This window comes from Pocillopora verrucosa, chromosome 12 (genome assembly GCF_036669915.1).
Source record: "Pocillopora verrucosa isolate sample1 chromosome 12, ASM3666991v2, whole genome shotgun sequence".
NCBI classification, from domain to species: Eukaryota; Metazoa; Cnidaria; class Anthozoa; order Scleractinia; family Pocilloporidae; genus Pocillopora; species Pocillopora verrucosa.
Genome location: NC_089323.1, coordinates 1,228,191 through 1,249,468, shown reverse-complemented (window position 1 = coordinate 1,249,468; position 21,278 = coordinate 1,228,191). Strand labels below are relative to the sequence as shown.

General features: G+C 37.3%; 2 protein-coding genes across 5 annotated transcripts; both read left to right on the top strand.

Moving 5' to 3' along the window:
• Positions 1–7,111: 7,111 nt before the first annotated feature.
• Positions 7,112–13,696, top strand: LOC131791493 (transient receptor potential cation channel subfamily V member 4-like). Of its 4 annotated transcripts, none has more exons than XM_066159176.1 (14): positions 7,112–7,650; positions 8,224–8,403; positions 8,635–8,921; positions 9,356–9,455; positions 9,711–10,001; positions 10,275–10,348; positions 10,697–10,879; positions 11,186–11,359; positions 11,839–11,985; positions 12,192–12,272; positions 12,415–12,589; positions 12,819–12,879; positions 13,118–13,184; positions 13,351–13,696. In XM_066159176.1, the coding sequence occupies exons 1-14, from the start codon at positions 7,504–7,506 to the stop codon at positions 13,397–13,399; spliced, it is 2,016 nt and encodes a 671-aa protein (XP_066015273.1). In that variant the 5' UTR covers positions 7,112–7,503; the 3' UTR covers positions 13,400–13,696. The 4 variants fall into 4 exon arrangements, with proteins under 4 accessions (XP_066015273.1, XP_066015274.1, XP_066015272.1 ...); XM_066159177.1 differs by having other exon boundaries at positions 8,221–8,403; positions 8,815–8,921; XM_066159175.1 differs by having other exon boundaries at positions 8,221–8,403.
• Positions 13,697–17,063: 3,367 nt separating this feature from the next.
• On the top strand, positions 17,064–18,200 carry LOC131788269 (melanocyte-stimulating hormone receptor-like). Its single transcript, XM_059105361.2, has one exon. The coding sequence runs from the start codon at positions 17,143–17,145 to the stop codon at positions 18,088–18,090; it is 948 nt and encodes a 315-aa protein (XP_058961344.2). The 5' UTR covers positions 17,064–17,142; the 3' UTR covers positions 18,091–18,200.
• The last annotated feature ends 3,078 nt before the right edge of the window (positions 18,201–21,278 follow it).

Sequence of the window (21,278 nt, the reverse complement as noted above, 5' to 3'; positions counted from 1 at the left end):
GTTTTCAAATGCTATGAAAATTAGCTTGAATTAGCTTGCAAGTATTTATAGCTTTCATTTGTGTCCTTGATGATGACATAAATATGATCTGACAGCATTTAAAGCAATTCACGACCACTCTAGTAACTCTGGCAGTTATAGGTAATTGATCTTTCTGCAGTTGACATTCACAAGTCACTTCTGTGACCAGAGTCACACTATCAGGACAGCCAGTTTTCCACATTATTTTGATCAGCACTCACCAACCAATGACTTAATAGTGGAAAAATTGTGTCATAGATTGCACAACAGTAATTGGATACTTATGTGATCAGGAGCCAGTTACACAACAGATAGATTAAGAACAACCCATCATAGTTGAGACTTAATTTGAGTAAGGATTATTATTATTATTTTTGTTATTATTACTAGTATTATCAATTATTCAAGGAGCACGTGTTGGATATGAAATGATAGATAGCCTTGTGGAGTAACTTTTAGTTATTATTATCATCATCATCATCATCATCATCATCATCATCATTATTATTGTTTATATCATTTCTATAAGGTACATCAAAAACAAATTGAAGGTTTGTCATGGAACAGAGCTATCGATGAGGTTCATGTTGCAAGACTTATCAAGACATACAAAGATAGTGGTGAGCTGAACAGTGAAGACCCAGCACTATTGATGTTAAAACAGTGGCCAGCATCTAGACACTATGAAAACTGTCCAGATACACTTCCAAGCCTTGCACAAATGGTATGCAAATTAAGTTATTGGTAGACTAGTCTTATGCTTTCAGTGAAAGTTTTACAATGAAAAATGAATATTTCATGACATGGAAAATGAATCTGAACAACAATTGGTACACTATAGAGTAACAATTTTGAATTAGTGGCTTCTGTGTGATGTGCAATTTCTTAATAGTTACATCACAACAAATAAGTGCATTTAAGTTTGCTATCTCATGTATTATTTATAGTTCAATAAATTAATTTTTACCTGGGTTTCTACAGATTTGATTTATGCTTCCTTGTTCTGAATAGAATCTTCTGAGGGAGAATAGACTGAGTACACAACTGAATAAAAAGATAATTAATTGCATTTCATGACTGGTAAAATTACATCTGCATGGGTATTGAAAGTGCTGCATGGGCTTGAAAATGTTTTGCTAAAAATTTGCAGCCCTTCTTGGGTGAAATTATCATTAAATTAACCTAATCTGCAATCCATTGTAGAAGATGTCCTGAACTATTAAATTTCAAAAATTTAAAGTCACTGACAATAGATCCACACTCAATAAAAAACAATTGTCATGTCAATATTTGTTTCTGCAGATAAATCGTTTGTTGGAGATTCTGTTAGAAAGTGAACTTAACTCAGACAGCAGATACAAAATGTTCAGGGATGAAGAGGATAAAACAAAGAGGACATTACTTCACTATGCTGCAGAACTGGGCTTTTTACAAGTCACTCAAACTCTTGTGAAAAAATGTCCCTTGCTGTTAGCTGTGAAAACCAAAGGCCAGCTAGAGCCTGTGAAAAAAAGAGCTGCATTACCAGTTGAGTTAGCAATAGAAGCAGAGAAAGATGAGGTGGCAGCTTATTTGATTAGAATGATGTGGCATGATCGGTTAGTAAAAACATTATCTCAGCAAAATTAAGCCAAGGTGTTTCCCTTTCCAAGCAATCTTATGCATATGAATATGGGTTGAGACTATATTCTCTATGGTACTGACCATGGAAGTGAGTGCAGTTTATATGTCTTACGGCCAATTATATTTTCTTGATCTGACTTAGCAGTTTGATAATGATTCCATTTTCTTTGGGTTTGAAACTCCTTTCTTTGTAAATGGGATTTACAAGTAAGATTTAATTAAGTTATGCTTAGTATACAAATTAAATCCATGGCTTTCCACATTCAAATAAGAAATTTAGCAGATGATGTAGTAAGCTAAAACTTATTGGGAATTCAAGTATTGACAAATGACAAAAAGTGACGATAAGTACTAAAAGTAACTGCTGAGTGCCATAAGTGTATTAGTGCACACAATCTTAATTTTGTCTATCCTTTTTTATTCAAACATTTTCCATTTCCACTGTCATTTATAGGGTTCAAAGTTTATTTTCTTGGAGACCAGATCATAAGATGACAAATCCCAAACCATCTTTCTTCAGTTTTCAGTCTATTATTGAGAATTCCAAAATGAAGGTGAGAATGATATTTATTTATAAAATGAATTCATAAATTTCTTAAGAAAAGTGAAATATATGTAAAACTAAATGCAATAGGATCAGAAGAATGCAGAACACTTTCAAATTAAGAAATGTGTTATTTTAGTTAATAGCAGTTTAATAACAGTTTTGAAGTTTACTGAAGACAAACAAAAAAAGTGAATTTGTGCGTGTTTTCATACAATTTTTATGTGTTTTGTTTTGGTGTGTTTGTTTACAGAAATCAGTAGTGGCTGTATTAGACCAGATGATGAATCCTCACTGGCCACACCTTCCAACACGCAAGGAAATATACAATAACAAAGAAGAGGAAGATGCCATTGAAGGAGTCTGGAGAACAATAACTGATGATCCTGTAGATTATCACTTTTATTATCATGTCTTAGACGGTGATGAGGCTGGAAGGCCTCCAAAACTCGTGGTCTTGGAAGATCAGCAGATAATCAATGGATTTTTTAACTTGAGAGACAAGTCCTGTTTACATGTAATTGCCAAATGCAATAATAAGGTAAAGAGTGGTATATCTATACAGTTATTCAACAAGCATGCTGTGGATATAAGATGATAGATGGCTGATGGGGCCCGCAAGGCAGAGTTGGCTACAATTATCTTATATCCAACAAGTGCAAGTAGAATAATTGTTTTATTAAAAATTCCCTGAGACTGCAAAGATAAATCTCCCCAAATCTTAAAATTTTGTAGCTCTGTCTTACCCATACACTTACCATATTTGTAGAGTGTGGTATAATGGCTTATAACCTGCGATGGCTAGGCCAATGAAAACTTCTGAATTGGATTATCCAATGATCCAGTCTGTAATATGTCGAAATATCAATTGTGATGTAGGGATCCTTGTGTTAACTGTTTGATAACTTAAACCCACTGTAATTGAAGAGAGGCTTGTGACTAAGTCAAGCCATTTTATTGTCATGAAATTAGCACTCATTGTTGATATCAGTTTGGTTTTTACACATTTTTTTCATATTGTCATTTTCAGGAGGCCTTGCAACATCCTGTGGTAAGAATGTTGATTAAAACCAAATGGAAAACTTATGGACACTGGTTTCTCAGGTAAAGTTGTTAAATGTTTTCACAACACCTCCACTATATATTTTTCAACAACGGTGTTATGTATAGGGGGAAAATTTTAAAGGCATATTACAACCTTTCCCCTAATCCTGCAAGAACTTTATGATACTTCACGCAATATGTCAATTAATTGCCTCTGTCTCATTTACTTTATAATTGTTATAGTTTTATGATTACAATTCTAGGAAACTTACCTAGAACTGTATATTATTATTTACTTTACTGATATATTCCCACAGCCTTCAAGCAACACTTTATGTGGTTTTTTTGCTGTGTTTGTCATATTCTCTACTGCATGCCTCAACTAAAGAGGACCCCACCCTGTATTGGGGTGCTGGTGACTCACTGCAAGGATTGTGCGAAATTTTCACCTTCCTCATGGTTGTCTCATACATATTTGAAGAAATCAATCAAACGATCAGGTGGGTGAGATTGGTAAAGGTAATAAAATGTGTGATGCGAGACTGATCTCCCTCAGAAGCAGAATGTACTATGAATTTTGGTGATGAGTAGAATGGCTAATTTCAAGGAGTGTAAATTTTTTTTAATCATGTTATACCTCCTGAGATCCGAAACCTCTCAGTTCTTAACCTCAGTTTGTTAAACTATAGCCTGAAACAGTTCCCTTGTTAAATGGTCACTTGTGCTCAGGCCCCAACTAACTAAGTTAAAGTTAAATGCTAACAATTAACTTACATCAGGGCTCTCTAGAGTTAAATTAGATGTTTTAGTCGAGGAACTTGACCATGTAGATATCTTTTGAATAAAATTGTTGTAAAGTTCTCAGTGCCGTTTTCTCTTTTGTTCCGTCTTCCATCTCTAAGGCGAAACATTTCTAAACAGATCATAGCCCCCTCCTCCCTCAACCCCACATACACACATGTATAGCAAATGGTAATTTGCCTCGGGTTGTTTCAAACCTTTGCTTTGTCTCATGTCTTGTAGAGAGAGGCAGTCATATTTCACAGAGTGGATGACCTTGTTTGACTGGTTAGGGCTGCTGTTGATCCTGTGTATAATACCCTTACGATGCACTGGTAGCAAAGCTCAGTGGCTGGTGGCATCTTTGGCTTTCCTGTTCAATTTCCTTAGGATATTTAAGTTCTCTTGCGTGACGAGGTAAACAACAACTATAGCTGCATTTGTAGTGCACTCTCTTGCATTTAATTTGAATAGAGCAGAAGAAAAATTGAATTAAATCAGTCAATCAATGAGTGAGATAATGAGTGGATGAGTATGTAGATTAAAAAAGAGTTATCGACACAGTTAAATTTACGGCGGCCATCACGAGTTTTCGTGCGCGGTCAGCTCTTTGGAAGTCTGGAACCAATTACTTTAATTTACAACTGGCAGGAGCCCCTTTACCCGGAGTAGGGAAGATGGAAGCTCCGAGTAAGGGGCTCCCAACGACTAGTAAATAATTTGTCGACACGAGAATATAAACGAAAGTATTTCTGTCAAATTCCTCTGAATTCCGCTCTCATTTTTAGATATTTCTTTTGTAATATGTGAAGTTGTTAAACATTTGAATTGCACAAAAATGTCAAGTATTACCTGACATTTTGAGAGGAATTTAGGACATGCGATTGGAGGCTAATTATCGAGAGGAGCATGCCTGTTAGACCCTTTTGAAAATATCATGACACGCTAACATAAATTTCCTCATTATGGCGATCGTTACACCCCGTAATTTTCCTTGAACAATCAAGATCGGCATTAGTGGTGGTTGTTTATCAATGTTAATTTTTTTTACAAAATTGATGTTATTCATGGATTTCATCCTACCAAACCCTTACCTTTCCAGGACAACAGGATTATACGCGCATACTTTGGCTAAGATTATTCTTCACGATGTAACAAGATCCATGGCAGTTTTTATTGTGATCTTTTTCTCCTTCTGTGGTGCCTTAACTTTATCACTTTGTTACTCCATTGAAAACCAGCAGTTTAGGTGGGTCTTGATTTTTCGGCATAGTGTACCTATCACACATATTTATTGAGTCACCGCACAATAACATAACCATTTTGGTTACTTAAAATTTGTTTCAGAACACTTGGGTGATGTCTTTGAACTGGAAAAAAAAATCTCTGTACGTGCAGGCCTTTCGCTCCTTATCGAAAGTGGAAACGGTTTGCCCGCGGTATATTAACCTAAGTTCAAGCCAAACCTAACCTTAAACTTGCCTGTGTGTTGCAAATAGCACAAGCCGGTTTTGTTTATCTGTAGCTAAAGTGTATAACTTTCAGGAGTACCAAAGGAGGGCGGAATAATGAAACTAAGATTAATTTTTTCTTCATTAGTGATCTAGGCAATGTTTTGCTGAGCGGTTTAAGTGCACTGTCTGAACAGCGACCAATTGCAAAAGAATACTCAGAATTTAAGTAAGTGGGACCACCATCAGCATTTCTTCTCGCAACATTCAAGACAAAGGTTTCCTGTTGAAGTACTTTCTTCTATACGAATATCTTTAGATTTTTTTCTCTTTTGATAGCTTTTCTATCTCAAGTATAATAACCTGCTTTGTCAATTGCAGCTGGCTCTCAATTCTGTTGATGATGTCTTACATGGGAACAGTGACTGTGATTCTCCTCAACATCCTCGTTGCACAGATGAGCACGACCTACACACACGCCAGGAAAGTCGCTCGTCTGGAATATGATGTGGATCGTATTTTACAGCTGACGCGCATGGAGAGATTTCCTTTTCTGGTAAGTAAGGATTCTTTGCTGATGAAATTGCAACGTTACATTATTTTACTAATATAACGCTGCAATGATTAACCCTAAATAGCAGCGTGCATATGTACTACGTGTGAATGTGAACGTGAGGGAGAAAACGATCCGGTTGAGAAGGGAGGAGATTATGAATACTTGCATTCCCCTGCAATAGAGAAATTATCTAAATGATTTCCGAAATATCTTTGCGTCTTTTGTTTTTCGCAGAATTTGCGCGTGAGATTTTACAAAGAGGGAACTGGATCAGCGAGATGAAACTCGCACAAGGTCTGGAAAGAAATATGTAACTTATAATGCCAGCACCTTCTTTACTCTATGTTGCGATCTTAGGAAACTAGAATTTCTTTTCTAATTGTGTTTCTTATTTCCATTTTTATATGGGAAGCTGAAAGAAATCTCCCATTAAGTTGATTTTCAAAAGCAAAAGGAAAACACAATTTGCAATATCGTGCCTCAGCAGCTATCAGGTTCTTTATGTTCTTCAATTTGATCGTGGTTTGTTTGTAGAGCTTCTTGGATTCAGTGAAGATCGCAGCCCTTGGGAGTCGATGGAAGAGAAACTTACAGCGATACGGTAATAATCATTCCTTTATCGTATCTTTCCTGTTCTCAGCCTTATTCATGAACTCGTTCTGTCATTAACATTCCTCGAGCGTGGTAAAGGTCTCACTAAGCCAATACTAATACAATTTATACGCTCATTAATGGTCTTGCATATTTGTTGTGATGGACCTAAGAAAGAGAGTTCATTTTCTTGCTTTTTTGACAACTTTCTGGTGTAAAAACATGCTAGAGACGCCTGCGGTGCTTGTTCAAAACATTGCATTATCATGGATGCAATTGGCAAGGGAGACCACAATGCAGCAGAGTTAATACAAAATTGCATAGGGAAATTATAGTTGATATCTGCATGTGTGTGATTTCCACTAAGAAACAGCAAGAGCTGTACTGAATCAAATGATTAATCATCACTGGCCACACCTTCCAAAGCGCAAAAAATAGCTAGGAATATGAAAAAAAAAAAAGAAAAAATAGCTGAGAAGGTCGTCGAGTGTTCCTTGGCTGTCAAAACCAAGGTGTGAAAGTCTGTAACTTTTAGGACAAACTACATATACTTTAATTCCCTCCCTCTTGAATTATTTCCTTTAACAGTTAAAAATTTACTTTTTCCCGTAAACTTTGACCGCGAGAAACCATTTTTCCTATGTGTTTCCATATTAAACTTTGCGCGGGAAATGCTAAAAAAGAGCCTGCGCAAATAGACCTGTTTGCATGTGCCATGCGCCTCACCGCTGCGTTAACTTATCACCTGCTCAAACATACCGCTTCACACGCGGAGACTAAATGAAGGCTGTCAAATCTGCAAGGGATTGCAAGGACGGCATTTTAGAAAAGTCTGAAAAAGACGACGGTGCATACATTCATGTAGGATACAGTTTGTGATATTTGATTCATAAATGGCAAAAGAAGAGCAAGATCTGTTGAAGCACAACGGAAAAGACAATAACAACAAACAACAAAATCAGCGTGAAATTGGCCATCATCAACCTGACGATCAAGAAGTTGACTTGGAAAATGAATATGATGGAGACTTCTGGATTAAAGTAGGTTTAATCAAGGAGTTATTAAATATAGCAAAACCCCTCATCAGTTCAAATCTACGGGAAAACAGTTCCTATTGTCAGGTACAATATTGGCACATTCGTCTGATGTTTAAATTGGGCAGGAGGTTCTTTGCGATATAAGGTTACATCAAGCTACAACGAACAAGTAATCGCTTTTTGATCTTAAAGGCAGGATTTAAGTTGACTGCTCCTCTATCTTAATCTCTTGGGTTTTGGCTTCAAGGTTCGCTGTTTAACAGTTTTTATTGCGCAACCAGAGTTCTAAAACTGTTTGAATGGTAATTAGGTAAATTTCATGTGTTCGGACGAGTTTTCTTTTTTTCAAGTGTTGGATCACCTCGGACTCCAGGTTTAAGTGTTTATATCTCAATGCAAATACGGATGGGATTGAGTTGATATACCAAGTGCATTATTCCGAAAATAATTTTATCAATGATGACAACAAACGTCATTTAATTAAGAGCCTTGGTATTGTCTCAGTGTGAACGCAATGGGCTATCTGCAATTGGTCATCAGAAGAAAAAATTCTTACTTTTCATATTGTAAAAGCAGAGTAATGGGCTATCATGGAGTAGTGCTATGGATGCAGTCAGTGTTGAGAGACTGATTCAAAGATTCAGAGATAATGGGGAACTGGAAAACGAGGATCCAGCACTTTTGTTGTTAAAACAGTGGCCAGAGTGTAAAAAGTACAAAGAAAACCCTGAAAAACTTGCAGGCTTGGAACAGAAGGTATATGTATATTGGTTATAATTAAGTTTGTACTAAAGGTTTAAATGTACGGGTAAGGGTGCAACATCTGGTGAAAAAGTTGTTGAAAAGGTTATAATTGTTTAGCATTAATAAGCTAGGGTAATTCCAGGAAACTTCTTGACACACAAGGGGAAAAAGGGTTACAAACATTCTGCAAAATGCTTTTAGACAAGTGATGCACATGCATATTGTTTTTATGTCTGCTAACAGATTAATCGCCTTTTGGAGATCATGTTAGGTAGTGAACTGAACTTTAAAAACAGATACCAGACTTTCAGAGATGAAACAGTCAAAACAAAGAAGAATTTGCTGCATTATGCTGCAGAACTTGGGTTTTTACATGTCACTAAGACACTTGTGAAGAAATGCCCAGTACTTCTTACTTTGAAGACAAAACAAGCCAAGAAGAAAAGAGCCTTGTTCTCAGTTGAGTTGGCTCTGTTAGCAGAAAATGATGAAGTGGCAGCATACTTGGTCAGAAGTATGTGGCACAAAAGGTATAATACTAACTGAAACTTAAATGAAATAGTTACAACAGTAGTGTCAATATTAAGAAATATTTTTTGAGGGGTTGAAAAGTAACCACCATCTGATCATTAACCATGATGAGTCAGATTTCCTGCCTACCAAGTAACAGTTTTTGCTCACTTACCCTATGGGTCCAACACATGCCCTTATGTGAGCCTAACCTCAAAAGGGAATTTTGATGTTGATTTTTTTACCCCTGATGGTTTTAGGAAACATTTTTTTTAAGAAGACAATATTTAAGAAGTATTCAGATTAAGACAATAAATTTTAGAAAGCCAGTCAGTTATTTGAGGAATTAGTTGAGTGCAAACCATAACTGTAACTTACACTACTTGTTGTATTAAAATTGTAGTGAATGGCAATGAAATTTTCATTTGTTATTATTTTTTTTTGTTGTGATTAGAGTTCAGGGATTATTTTATTGGAGAACTGAAGTGAATGTAACAAATCCTCAGCCATCTTTCTTCAGTTTCAAGTCCATTATTGAGAATCCTAACATGAGGGTGAATATTTTAAATTTTGTATTTATAAATTTCAAGGTGTTGCATGCAGACTTGTTGCCATCAAAAATATACTCATCAATTTATTTCAGATCTTAAACCTGATTTACCATATATTTATTTAAATATAAGCCATGCGGATTATTTAGGAAGACAACATTGTAATAGCTGTATGTATTGTTGTACATTTTGAAAATGTACTTAGTTTGTAACTTCATTAGGGAATTCCTAGTTGCCATTTGAATGTGATTTCCACAGAAGTCAGTAATAGCTGTGCTAGACCAGATGATCAATCCCCACTGGCCACACCTTCCAAAACGCAAAGACAGCTATGAAAATGAAAAAGAGAAGGAGGTTGTTGAGGGAGCCTGGTGCACAATCACAGATGATCCTTTGGACTATCATTTTTATTATCATATTCTGGATGGTGATGAGGGAGGACGGCCCCCAAAAGTCATGTTGCCAGGGGGATATGTACAGACAGAAAACAAATATTTCAGTTGGAGGGACAAGTCTTGTTTACATGTCCTTGCAAAGAGCAGGAATATGGTATGGTTGAGGTTTTTTAAAAATAGTAATTACTCTATGTGTGGTTATCCTGTGTTTGGAGAAATGTGTGCAGGAGTTATCCAAAATTTTGACTCTCTAGCTTGATATATCAAGGGGTTGTAGCTGAGATGCTGTCTAAATTACTTATGTTTACCAGCTCATCTAGTTAAAATCTTTTGATTTGGGACAGGAAACTCAATTTCTTGCTGTTCCAGTAGTATAACAATCGTATTCTTGCTTAAACATTTCTTTTTTGGTTTCATGATTTTCCAGGAGGCACTCCAACATCCTGTGGTTAGAATGCTGGTTAAAGCAAAATGGAAAAGTTATGGACACTTCTTTCTCAGGTGCATGTAAACCCAGCGGAAAAATTGTGTTACCTAAGATTATTCCATCATTTAATTGAAAAAAAAAAAAGATAAAGAAATGACTGTGTTGACCCAAGCTGTCAGAATTGTATTGGAGCAAAGGGAGGGTTTAACGTGGAATTGAACAGAAGAAATAGAGACTTGGAGAATGTCTTTTGACTATTCCAATCCATCTGCCAAAGAAAAAATTGTCTAGATGCTCATATATGGCCTTAATATCTGTTACTAGAAAGAGCTGAAATATAGCACAAATGAAAGCACTATAATGTATATTTATAGAATAAAATTTTTTTATACTAACTAATAATGTTGCTTTTTATTACACAGCCTTCAAGCAGCATTGTATGTGATATTCTTGCTGTGTTTGTCATATTCTCTGCTGAGTGCTTCCACAACAGTGGACCCCACTCAATATGGGGGTGAAGCAGATTCACTGCGTGGTTTTTGTGAGATTTTCACCCTTATTATGGTGGTGTTTTACATATGTGAAGAAATTAATCAAATGAGATTGTAAGTATGCAATTCTAGTGAGTGTGAAATCAGGTTAGGACACCATTTTTTGCCAAAGCTCAGGACATTTTACCATTTGCAAGTGTTCATGTAGGTTGATATAGATTAGGGAAGACTTGGTAGTAGTTTAGAGGTGGAATTAATTACTACACAACCAACTTTGAGCGTTTGCCTTTTGTCAGATTGAGTAGAGGTGATGGAATTGTTAGGTCATGGTAAGGTCATGGTAAGGTTAAAAACATAAGAATGAATTAATTCAATGAAAAGTTTTCTTTGCAAACCTTGAATCTGTCTTATTTCCCTTAGAGAGGGGAAGTCGTACTTCACAGAATGGATGACCCTGTTTGACTGGTCAGGCCTGTTGCTGATCCTGTGTATAATACCCTCACGGTACACACAAAGTAAAGCTCAGTGGCTTGTGGCATCTTTAGCTTTCTTGTTCAACTTCCTGAGGATCTTTAAGTTTTCTTGCTTGACAAGGTAAACTGCATCATAAGCTACGTTTGATAGGTTTGAGAGAATGTCAGCAAATTAGAACAAGAAAATCATATCTGTGAAACTTACTCACACAGTTGGCTTAGGTTTGGATTTTGGTTAACAAGCCTAATTTATAATTAGTGCAGCCCCACCGTCTTGGCGCCTTCATGGTGGAAATTTGGAAATTTTTTAAAACGTCTCAACGAAAAAAAGGTACAGAATAGAAAGATTAAAAAAAGCGTCCAAGGAGAGGAGACAGACGGGAGTAATGGAATTAAAAGAATAAAGAAGATGGGCAATTTTGTTAAAAAAGCCAAATGCTTTACATGGAGCCGACGCATGGCAACGTGTCGACCCCCCCTGAAATTTTATTAGAAGACTGTTGAAAACTGTTATATTCTTATTTAGTATAATTCGAACATCATTATGTATCACATAACATGTGTCCTTAATGTAATAAAACCGTGTATATTTTTTTTCAGGACAACCGGATTATACACAAAAACCTTGGCTAAGATCATTTTGCACGATGTGACAAGATCCATCGCGGTTTTTATTGTTATCTTCTTCTCCTTCTGTGGTGCTTTGTCTTTATCGCTCTGTTACTCCGATGAAAACCAACAGTTTAGGTATGTCTTAATCTTGCTTGCTTAAATGCTACTGAATAAATGTGTCGAATTATTTGGTTGGCTGATGTTTACTCTGCACTATCTGCGAATTTTAGTTGGATGAAATGTATATGATAACACCTGAAGTGATATGAAATTTCTGTTAATGTGTTGCAGATCAGTCTATGTGTTACAGTCCATGCTAAATCCATTTTTTTTTACATTAGTGACTTCGGAGATGTGTTACTGAGTGGCTTTCGCGCGCTCTCTGAACAAAGACCAATTGCTTACGATTATTCAAATTTCAAGTGAGTTGATTTTTCTCTAAAAGGTCGAATATGTTTTTACTCCGTTTAGTTTCTCAGATCTTTTTACCTTAAGATGAGTTTATTACCACTAAGATAATAGGTGAAACTAACCACGTAAGAGCATTTGATTTATTCCTTACAGCTGGCTCTCCATTCTGTTAATGATGGCCTACATGGGGATCGTGATAGTGATTCTACTCAACATTCTCATTGCACAAATGAGTACGACCTACACACAGGCCAAGAAAGTCGCCCGTCTGGAATATGATGTGGATCGTATTCTACAACTCACACGCATGGAGAGATTTCCTTTTCTGGTAAATGAACATTCTTCGCTAATGGAATTGTAGCATTTTATCATTAAGCGTGCACCGGTGTTCGTGATTGACGCTAAGTGGCAGCGTGCATTAGCGCCATACGTGACTGTGAGCGTGAGGAGAAGAACGTACCGTTAGGGTAGGAGGGGGCTTAGGTATATTTGTATTTTTCTGCAATTGAGGGGTGGCCTCATAGACTTAATTACTTTTACATCTTTTCTTTATGCAGAATCTGCGCGTGAAGTATTACAAAGAGGGAGACTGGATCAGTGAAATGAAACTCGCCCAAGGTCTGCGTGAAGTATTTAACCAGGACTACTTTCACGATAATTTTTATGCGTAGCAATCGGGAAAAACAGTTTTTTTTTTAGTCTTGTATCCTATTTGTACTTCTCTGAACGAAGGGAGATGAAGAAGACCTTCGGCTCAGTTGATACTCAGTTATAATAGAAAAGGAATAATCTTTCTCATGCCTGAACAGCTGTAAGGTTCTTTATGTTCTTAAATTTGATCTTGGTTTGTTTGTAGATCTTCTTGAATTCAGTGAAGATCGCAGCCCTTGGGAGTCGGTGGAAGAGAAACTTAATGCGATTCGGTAACAATTAATTGCTTTATCTTATTTCCTATCTTTCCTGCTATCGGCCTAATTTTTGAACTCGTTCTCTCATTACTGGACTTTCGAAAAGATCGACTTCCTTGTACTCATCCTTCTTTGTTTCAGCAGTCATGTTTCACACCTTCTGTTTTATTTTCTTGTACAGGGATATGATGAGGAAGATGGTGAAACAGATGAGGCCTGGAATCGGATGAATGGAGCTTTGTGTGCCCCAGTCCCCTTTTTATGCGCCGATTTCTTTAGTCATTTAACTCGTAATTTTCATACGACAACGTTGACGCCATGAGATTGGTTGAAGGCTCTAAGCCTTTTCTGCTTCTTTTCTTGTTTGTTTTCTGTGGTATATTCGTAAGAAAACAAAAGAAAGGCTAATGAAAACAAAATAAGTGGACCTAAAGGGGCCAGTCAGTTCTAAAAGCCAAGCGTAATATAATATGCGTTTAAGCAAATCGATTGGTCGTAAATAAACGTTTAGTACACAAAAAAAAAAACACCACCGAGCTTTCTTAAAACTGTTTGAAAAGCTTCATTTTGTATCCGACACTCTTGACAGTAAACTTGAGTGTGATTAACATTGTATGCTTACGAAAAATGAAGGTCAGCTTTGAGAGAGTTAGCTTATAGAAATTACTAGTTTTTGCTTTGTTTTATATAACCACAAGACTTCTCCCACAGAATTATTTATGAAATGTGAGGTTAATTAGGAGCTATTTAGTTTATACAGAGTTCTTTTAGTTATCATTTTACCACGGATACTTTTATTGAAGAGTTTAGCGTACAATGAATGAAAATAAACTAAAATCAACAAGGACTATTGTGGGAAAGACTTCTTTGGGTTTCATTTCGAATAGAAGATTTATCAGTAGTATTTTGCAAATTTGCTACGTCGTACTGTCAGTCCTACTGACTTCAAAAACTGAAATGAAGAGCTTCATCGTAATCTTAGTGGTGTTTATGTATGCAGTAGGAAGTCAAGTGAAAGGTCCTGAGTTGTAAAATTGGAATACGTGACTTGCACAGACACCCTCTCAATACATTACCATTAAAAAAAAACTTCTGCTGTAATCAACGTTAAAGGTCTCGGTTCATGTTAGGACTTGTTGTGAAAAAACAAAACAAAACCAAAAAAAAGACAATTAAAACAAGTTAACAAACACTACGTCGATAGTAGGTCAAGAGGTTGTCAGTCTACGGCACTAGAGAAAAAGAATTGAAATCACTCGGGGAGAATGAATCATCTGTCGCACACATGAAAGCTTGGTCCAATATACCAGAAAACATATAATCCGCAATGAGTAGCGAAGCCTCAGCGGGCTCCACTTTCGAATTTTGGCTAAACAATTATATTTATCTCCCGTTCTCCCCCACCTTAATATTGCCTGGTGTTAACAAAATAAGTTACTTAATTTTTGCAACACTTTTTTAGGGGAAAAAAGGGACTTTTAAGTCACTTATCAGACATGGATTACAAGATTTCTGTTAATTATGTTTAATGCATAGAGGGTTGTTGACTACCCACTTAAGGGAGGCGTTCCAACTACTTTTGCCACTCAATGTAGCTTAGCCAATCACCTCAGTAATGAGACCGTAGATTCTTTTGATTGAACTTACTAGTGCAATAGGATTATTTCAAAGGGGCTTAATAGTTATCCATGAGCAAATAGGCTTAACAGTCTTTTTAAAAAACTTTACACCTGTCGAATGATCGTTTCATTTCCAATTTTACTGCGATGCGAAACGTAAAAGAATCAGCCTTGTTAGGTTTATCATTATCTTCAGGGGCTTTAAGTAAGGCTGAGGTCCTACTATCCATCTATTTTTGTGAAATTTTGATTTTATGTGGCATATTTTTACCTATATCAACATTAGCCTAATTATAGGTAGCCACCTGATTCAGACACGCATAGCTCTATTCGCTATTTAACCTCTGTAACTAGAGATAATATTCAGGAAAAAGCCTATACCCGGGAAGGAGTATTTGAATTGTTTTTGGCGTTTTGAAATTCCAGAGAGTTGTTTATCAAGGAGAAATACGTTCCCTTCAATGGTTTCAATAAATGCAAGGCACTTTCACGGGCAAAAGACGTGGAGTTTGTCATACACACTGAGATGGATCGCTCGCGCATTTTAAATAAGTATTTGGCCTAACTAAGGCCTAACTGGAAAAAATTATCAGTGAAGTGAGTTTTAACGAGTATTGGGTTAGCAGTTACCGGGCGGAAGCCACCCTATATTGCCATATGATGACAATAAACAAATCTAACAGATGAGGAAAAACAAACGGAAACATTTCAAAAAAAGAAGACATGCTCCCCTTCTTTGATTGGAGGACTACAATATAAACCAATTTATTTATCAACAGTCAACATTCTCCTTCTCATCACAGCATTTCATGGCAATTTTCTTATCCTTGTTGCCCTTCACAAGGAATCTTCCCTTCATCCGCCGTCCAAACACTTGTATCGTTGTCTGGCAACAACTGATCTGTTGGTTGGTCTTGTTAGCCAGCCCTTCAATGCTGTTTATTGGATGCTCGTGGTTCACAAACGATACCCAAGGGACGCAGCCCACATAACAAGCTATGCATTATGTGTAGCTCTGTGATGACGATGGCGGCCATAAGCTTGGACAGACTTCTCGCCCTGTTGTTGGGGCTGAAATACAGACAAATTGTGGCTTTGAAGCCCACATATATTTAGGTTTTATCTGATGCCGCTGTCTTAAGCTTCATTTTAAATTACATTTGGTATACTCACGTAACCAGGCCATCTTACTTATTGATATCAATCGCTTCGCACACAAAGATTTTTGGCGCCCTTAGTCATCACATATATTGTTTGAACTGCCTTTTGGATTGCAGCTGCTGTTGCTGCTCTATGTATCATTTTTGATCGCCGTATAACCTTTTTTATGACATTCTAATTATACCATCTTGTCTGGTTTTCACTCGCCTCGTACGCAAAGATCTTTCACACTCTCGGTCGTCATGACGTTTGAGTACGAAATCACGTTCAACATCAGCAAAGCCAACTAAACGCACCGAACGCAAGTACAGTTATTTTTTATTGTTTGTTCTGTGCCATATGGTGTTATGGAAATCGTTACCAGCTATAACAAAACATATTCATCACACGTAGCTATCTTTTGGGAAATAGCAGTTTCAATAGTTTACTTTAACTCAACGTCAAACCCGTTGAAGTAAGACAAACACTGAAGCAGATAATCAGACAAGCTCTTTGCCGTCCATGGACTTAAATCCCGTTTGAGTTTCAATGGCCGTATTGCTTTACAAAGTTACGGTTATCATTAGATATTCGATTTCATTAGCGTGCAAACTGTTGTTGATATGATCTATTTCCATATGAAAGACAACGAACGATAACCTTAAACATCCCAAGCACATCATTGTTGAAGTGAAGACACTTATCTTCGATACAACAAAAGATGAATAAGGAGAAAAGCCTCTTGCACGTATGGTCTAGAAACAATTGCTTGAGTTATATCAATCCTCACCGAACGTTAACCGAGTAAAGAGGGTTTTTCTTTGCCATACTATTCAAAAATGATGATAACAGAATTGTTCAAGTGAAGGCACTTATCTTCGATACAACAAAAGATGAATAAGAAGAAAAGCGTCTTGCATACATGGTCTAGAAACAATTGCTTAAGTGATACCAATCCTCAATGAACGTTAACCGAGTAAAGAGGGTTTTCTTTATCATACTATTCAAAGATGATGGTAACGGATGTCTTCAAGCTTGCCTCTCAATTCTTATTGATACCTGCATATGGAAAATTCGTGGAACAAATTTACCTTTTTTGACACCCCACACGGTGTTTTTGTGTATCTCAGCTAGACAGGTGCTTTTAAGAACAAAAATCTCTCGATCGTTACAATTTCAAGTAACCGTAAGGGAAAACGTACATCGTTTGCAGAATGATGGCGGCAACAAATTCAACGGGAGATGGAACGCAGATGAAAACATTTGAAGAACTTGTATGTTCCTCTTCTTCGGAGGGCGAATTGCGACAATACTCCTTGCGTCTGTCAGCAGTCATCATTTTCTTTTCCCTTACAGCATTTCTTGGGAATGCCCTGATCGTCGTAGCACTTCACAAGGTGTCTTCCCTCCACCCGCCGTCCAAACTCCTGTACCGTTGTCTGGCAACGAGTGATCTGTTGGTTGGTCTTATAGGCCAGCCTCTCACTGCTACTCTTTGGATGTCGGTTGTTTTCGAACAGTGGAGACTTTGTCGATTCGCATGGGTAGCAGCCTCCATTACAGGTTATGGATTATCTTTTATATCTTTGTTGACACTGGCAGCCATGAGCGTGGACAGACTTCTCGCCCTGTTGTTGGGGCTGAGATATAGACAAATTGTAACTTTGAAGCGCACATATATCATTGTCGTTGCTCTTTGGATTGTAACCGTTGTCGCTACTCTATGCGAGGCGTTAGGCTCTCATATAGCGCCCTGGTTCGGTCGAATTGTCATCCCATGTTGCCTATTAATCTCGATTGCTTCATATGCAAAGATTTTCCTCGTTCTTAGTCATCGTCAAGCTCAAGTACAACATCATGTTCAACAACAGCCGAGCCAACCAAATGCACTGAACATGGCGCGATACAAAAAGGCAGTGTACAGTGCACTGTGGGTGCAGTTAATGTTGCTTGCTTGTTATGTGCCTGTGAGTTTGGTGGGAATTGTGATGGCTCATAGAAAAGGAAATTCATCGCATTTAGTGGTCGCTCTTGGAATAGCGAATACCCTGGTTTATTTCAACTCGACTTTAAATCCTTTTCTTTACTGCTGGAAGATTAGTGAAGTAAGAAGAGCAGTTAAGCAGACAATCAGACAAGCGCTTTGCTGTCCACGGGGTTAGATCTTCCATTATACTCTTTTTTAGTTGTTTCAAGCGAGTATGTAACGTGACGATGCTATTAGATAACGCATCCTGTCGGATATGTCATTTCATCATAACCATTATAATTTCCTCAAATGTGATTGGTGCATTAACTGCTTTATTTTTTGCTAATCATTCTGTAGAGCTGTAATCGGACAATGTACTCGGACAGTTGGCTGTAGTCGGACACCTGTGATCTGGCAGTTGAAGTAGTCAATCACACTAAGTCCACTCATCCAAATCCACCAATCACAGAATTGAACACAATAACCATAGCAACAGCCACTTATCCTAAAAAAGAAATTGGTAATTTTTACAATGAAGAAATTTTTTATTTTAGACATCGTCTCTAACGGAGATATTACTCCTAAATGTATTTGTTATTTTCGGAAATTGAAACGGTTATGATTAATTGGTAACAGGACTTCTTGTCGTCCAATTCTGTCAGTAATCATATGAGCGATAAACAAATTTGTTAGTCACTCGTATGATTACAGAGCGAATTGGACTCCACTCTGTCCTATTACCATTACGAATAGGAAGAAGTAGGAAGCTTAATGTAGTCGCTGCTCAAAGCTGTTTAGATATTCTCATAATAGAGAGACTAATTTATGCTTTCATAAAACCTTATCATTTAAACAAAATTGTAGTTCTATCTCACGCTGTTGTTTAGCAATAGACCTTAGCCTTTTACCTGTGACATTCAAGAGCAAACACTTAGAATAAGAGCGATTGGAGGAATTGAGGGTTGTGTGTGGGTTTATATGCAGCAAGTGGAGCCACGCCATTGGTGGGAATATGGTGACGAGAAAACAGGAATAAATTAGTTGAATGAAAAGCGCTCGTTGATTCCGTGGGGATCAAGGGTGCCGATTTGGAAGATAAATTTTTGTTCTAATGTTTTATGGCTTTCCGAACTGCCTAGATGTAAGGAAAGGCCGCAAACTGCCACATGCTGTATAGAATGATTAGGAAGATTAAAGTGTCTACTGACTGGTTTGGATGCGTCCTTGTCATTTCTTTCCACGTCGCGAAGGTGTTCTCGGAATCGGTCACCTAGTGTCGTCTTCCTGTTTCGCCGATGTATAACTTATTGCAATAAGTGCAAGTTTTGCAGTAAAATAACATTGGCGGAGGTACACGTATAGTGATCAGTGATCTTAACGGATCTCTTGGGTCCCGATATTTTCTCTACGTTATGAACGAAAGAACAAGTTTTGCATCGTGAGCGAGCGCATTTGAAAGTTCCAGATTGATCATTGGTTTGAAATGAACTCTTGACTAGAAAGTTGCCTATGTCTTTGTCACGTTTGAATGAAATAAGTGGGGGTTGCGAAAAGATAGTGCCAGTCTCTGAATCGTTTTGGAGTAATTTAAAATTTTTAAGAATGATAGATTTAACTGCGTGGTTGCGAGGGTGAAATGTAAGAGTAAATAGAATGCGGTCAGTGTTATCGTTCTCAGCCGTTTGTAGTGCTGACTGTCGATCAATTTGTTGGGCACGGTGGTGGCCCGCTCGAACGACAGAGACAGGATAGCCACGTTTATAGAAAAACTAGCACATTGCCTCTGGCCCTTCGGAAAAATCAGAGTCGTTACTACACAAACGACGAAATCTGAGAAACTGTGATAAAGGTATGGAGTTCTTGACGTGTGATGGATGTGAAGATGAATACAACAAGTAACTGAGTTAATCTGTAGGTTTGTAGTAAACACTAGTGCATAAACCGTTACCTTCAATTGAAATTTTGATGTCTAGAAAAGCCAAAGAAGTGTCGCAAATTTCCCAAGTATATTTAAGAGCTGGATGAAAGGAATTGATGGCGGTTATAAATTGAGTGAGCTCCTCTTTGGTAGAGGAGGTAGCGCCGATGCAATCGTCAATGTAACGGCTGTAGAGTTCAGGTTTTGGGCCGTGGTATTGCCTAAAAAATTGATGTTCGATAAAACCTACAAAAAGATTGGCGTAGCTGGGTCCCATTTTAGTACCCATGGCCACGCCATTAGTTTGTTTATAGTAGCTACCACCGAATGAAAAGCAATTGAGTGTGAGCGGTAGTTCGACCAGACGGAGTAGTGTTTCAGAGCTAGGTTCCTTAACAGTGCGATGATCGAAAAAATGTTTGAGGGCCTGGAGACCATTGCGAATGACAGTATAGAGATGTTATATCCATAGTCAAAATAACTTTGTTTTGGCCAAGGAAACTAAAGTCACGAAAAATTTCAAGTGCGTGTTGGCTGTCCTTAATGTAAGACGGAAAAGTTTTGACGATAGGTGCTATACGTTTTCAACTCAGTTGTTAACACTAAATTACCTGCTATACTCTCCCACCGACGCAGCACCACAGTTTCTTTAGAAACTTACCCCTTTATTGTTGTATAAATTGTTCCACTGAACTAGAGCAGTGAATGCAACTATGTTCACCAGCCGAAATGCGTGTACCTTTCAAACTCAATTTGTTTGTTTTCTATAACGTTCAGCGACGTTCACCTAAAATGGATCTATATTTCAAGTGTGTTTTTTTCTTTTTATTTTTCATGTCAGTAGGTGACCATTGTGTCTTTGGAGCCCAAATTTTTTGCAGGAAAAGTTCGTCCCCAGATATAACATTCAAACATTCATATATACCATTTGAAAAATGAGAAGGAAAAAATAGCACATCCGATCCTGAGGAACTGAGAACAATTATTTACAAGTTTTCAAAAAGGATCAGTCGCTGTTTATATTTGCTGACATTATTTTTACTGTCTAAATCACCTCTGAGCTAACCAGGTTCAGAATTATTTTCACATTTGTGAGAAAGAGGGTTAGTCATCGTATAAATAGAAATGAATTTTCCAAATGCAAAACACTGAAATATAACGCGTAAACTTTCGCAGCTGCTATCGTTGTTTATAAATTGTTGATGACTATTGTTGCCAAAAGAATTTTCAGACTTATCCTAACGTGTTTAATGCCCTTTAAAAGGTGCCACCTGTTGTTTGTCTATTTCCTATTGTATAAAGATTTAAGATACATCTTAACTAGTGCAGTACTTGAAGAAGTCGCTAAGAACCGAGTTCCGGTTTTAAAGAAGAACCCGAGAAATGAAAACGATCAATAATTTAATAGACAGTGAACACGTTTTCTCCGGCTTTTTAGAGAGCAAACGCCAAAACGCAAACGC